General features: G+C 39.0%; 1 protein-coding gene across 1 annotated transcript; it reads right to left on the bottom strand.

Moving 5' to 3' along the window:
* Positions 1 to 1,858: 1,858 nt before the first annotated feature.
* Positions 1,859 to 2,436, bottom strand: LOC148549422 (protein FAR1-RELATED SEQUENCE 5-like). The gene is made up of 2 exons (XM_088495741.1): positions 2,166 to 2,436; positions 1,859 to 2,040 (listed from the first exon to the last, which is right to left on the bottom strand). Exons 1-2 carry the CDS (start codon positions 2,434 to 2,436, stop codon positions 1,859 to 1,861), a joined length of 453 nt encoding a protein of 150 aa, XP_088351867.1.
* Between the last annotated feature and the right edge of the window lie 364 nt (positions 2,437 to 2,800).

Here is a 2,800-nt window from a genome sequence, read left to right as displayed (position 1 = left end):
GTGACAAACTGACCATCCATTTTGTTTAGGAAAGTAACCATCTAGATTCATATCGAACCGAACATCTGATTTGTTATGTCTTATAACAGGTATGTCTCTTTTGTATTTCAGATTTGACTTGAATATGTTAAGTTATGACATCATGATCACTGGTGTTGACACAAGATCCAGTGATTCCTTTAGAATGCATGCTACAGATAGTATATGTTGAAATACCCGATGAATAACCACCCATAAATACTAAGAAACTAAACATCCAAAATCATACAATAACGAACATCCAATGTAACTCGGTAAAAATAACAGCATAATTACCTTTTAAAACGACCAGCTACGTACCAAATGACCGTGCAAAATAATATTGTGAAACCGTGATAGTAAGATAAAACATAACCAGCAATCATTAAACAGAAGTAAGCACCTAAGAATACCATCCATGTTCACAGTAAAAGCGAACATCTGATTACGTATAGAAATGAACATCCCAAGTATGCGAAAAAAAATAACCATGTAGTCACTATCTAAAACGATCAGCTACGTACCGAATGACTATATAGTATAACATGGAGCAATTTAGTATAAATTTAATAACCTAACACGTAAGGTAAAGAATAACCATCATCTATAATCATTATGCATTCAGTTCATTGAACTTAGTAAAGTAAAGTGGTTCATTCTGGCCAAAGAAAAATGGTTCATGGAAATTAATCAACTTTAGACTCTTGCAACAGCTGCCTACAAACCTTAAAACTATTTATTTATAACATAAGACCACCCTCTTCATCTAATCTTGATAATAAATGGATACCAATCTGAACCCTATAAACATGGAGATTAAAAATAAACATAAGCACACCAATGTCCAACTTATTCTAACTTTTGTTGAAGGAGCTTAACAAAGACATGAAACCGCCAGCTTGTTGGGGATCATTCCGGCTGTCATCAGCACTGAAGTTTACATCTTGAGATGCTTTCGGACGAATCACCTGCTAAACACAACCAAAAATGACAACAATTATCTTCTTGCATAGTACTATACCAAATAAACATGCAAGGTCGACATTGATACAAACATGTACTGGGGAGGCATTCTTGTTTTTCCTCCGAGCAGATTTCTTGAAGGATTTCTCCAGGGTAGCGCCGAGCCTCTTACTTTTTGGCCGGCCCTTTGTGGTGACCTTCGATGGACCTTGGATATTGACTATACCGATAACGTTTGAACTCTGTGATACAATGTTAGTGTGGGTCTCCGCCATGCTCTCGGACCTCTTCTTGGTACGGTGTGCAGCCAGCTTGGCCCTTGTTTCTTCCAGAACAGCATGCAGCAATGCTGTTTTGTCGTCGTCACTGACGAACTCTTGAGAAACATTGTAGAAGTGTGCTCATAATCCCCTGAATACAACATGACTCTCATATGACTGACTGACGTAGTGACTACTCTTGACATACGTATGCTTGCGCTTTATGTTCTTGCTCCATCGAGGGAGAACATAACAGGTAGGTACTTTATACACTTTATACGAATGGAAAACTGTAAGACAGTGACAACACAACACACTTGAACTCTCAAAAAGATTGCACTTACAATGAACTTCCTGTGTGGAACGGTCAAAATGGACATCGTATGGAATGCAGAGAATAATATCGTTGACTAATTTCTCCTTTTCTACCTTCATGCACACCGATGGCTCTTCTTCAGCAACTATAAAGACTCTGTAATCACCCTTCTTCACGAACTCAGTTTGAACATCCCTAAACATGCTGATAGTGTACTCTTGCTGAAATTGTCTCTCCATAGGCGAGCTTGTTGCACAAGGGATAACCCCCTCGAGTTTGCTGCATCATCCTCCAATTCCCTCTACTCCTTGATTCTAAGCACATTTTCATATTCGTGAACAAATTGGACCAAGCTAGTCCTACTGTATAAGAATCCACTATAGAATACGTGCATGTTCTTACTCCTTTGCATACTCCTCATGGTAGCCCAAAATTTACTCTTGAAGTATATGGGGACCCACATGCATCGATCATCATAGATGTCTACAGAAAAAAAAACCAATTTTAGCAAAGAAATCTTACACTGAACTTAGTACTACAAATTAGATAAAGCCAGATACCAAATAATTGTCAATTAAAGCGCGTAAAATAATTGTACACTAACAGACCTGACAGCCATGTGGTGTTATGTAAGTTGTACTCATCCATAAATTCAGACCAGTTATCCTTAAATGACTCCTCAGTCCGAGAGTTTCCCACAATGTCATTGAGGTCATAATACAACTCTCTGTACTGACGATAACCTCCAAGCTTGTGCGGTAACTTCTTCGTAATGTGCCAGATGCACCACTGGTGGCGTGTATCGGATAACTCATTTCTGATCGCACGGAAAATAGATCTGTATTGATCGATGATGATCCGCTGTGGAACAGTTCTCATACACTTCACCCATTGGTTGAAAACCTACTCATAACTTGGGATTTTCTCATTCTCCAGCAGAGCACAACCGAGGAGGGTCGACTTACCATGGTGGTTGACACCGAAGAACGACACAAACGGTAATCCATGCCTACAAGCAAAACCAACCAGAAATAAGAAATCCCAATCACGACCGAACAAAATAAAAAAAAATAAAGAAAAAAAGCACCAACATAATTACATCATACCTGTTTGTACTGTAGGTGCTATCAACTGACACGACGTCTCCGTAATATTCATACGACGCCCTAGACCTTGCATTCACCCATACCGCACTCCTAAATTTACACTCCTCGTCCAACTTCACAGTGTAAAAGAAGTTCGA

This window comes from Arachis ipaensis, chromosome B8 (genome assembly GCF_059453495.1).
Source record: "Arachis ipaensis isolate K30076 ecotype BB chromosome B8, ASM5945349v1, whole genome shotgun sequence".
Taxonomy (NCBI): Eukaryota; Viridiplantae; Streptophyta; class Magnoliopsida; order Fabales; family Fabaceae; genus Arachis; species Arachis ipaensis.
Note: the sequence above shows the minus strand (reverse complement) of the source record. Positions and strands in the feature narration are given on the sequence as shown.

Bases quoted from the DNA above. Each gene is read 5' to 3' on its own strand.
- LOC148549422 (XM_088495741.1), bottom strand. From the start codon at position 2,436: ATGAGAACTGTTCCACAGCGGATCATCATCGATCAATACAGATCTATT. The intron at 2,041-2,165 runs GTCTGTTAGTGT...TTTTTTCTGTAG, and splicing joins TAACACCACATGGCTGTCAG to ACATCTATGATGATCGATGC.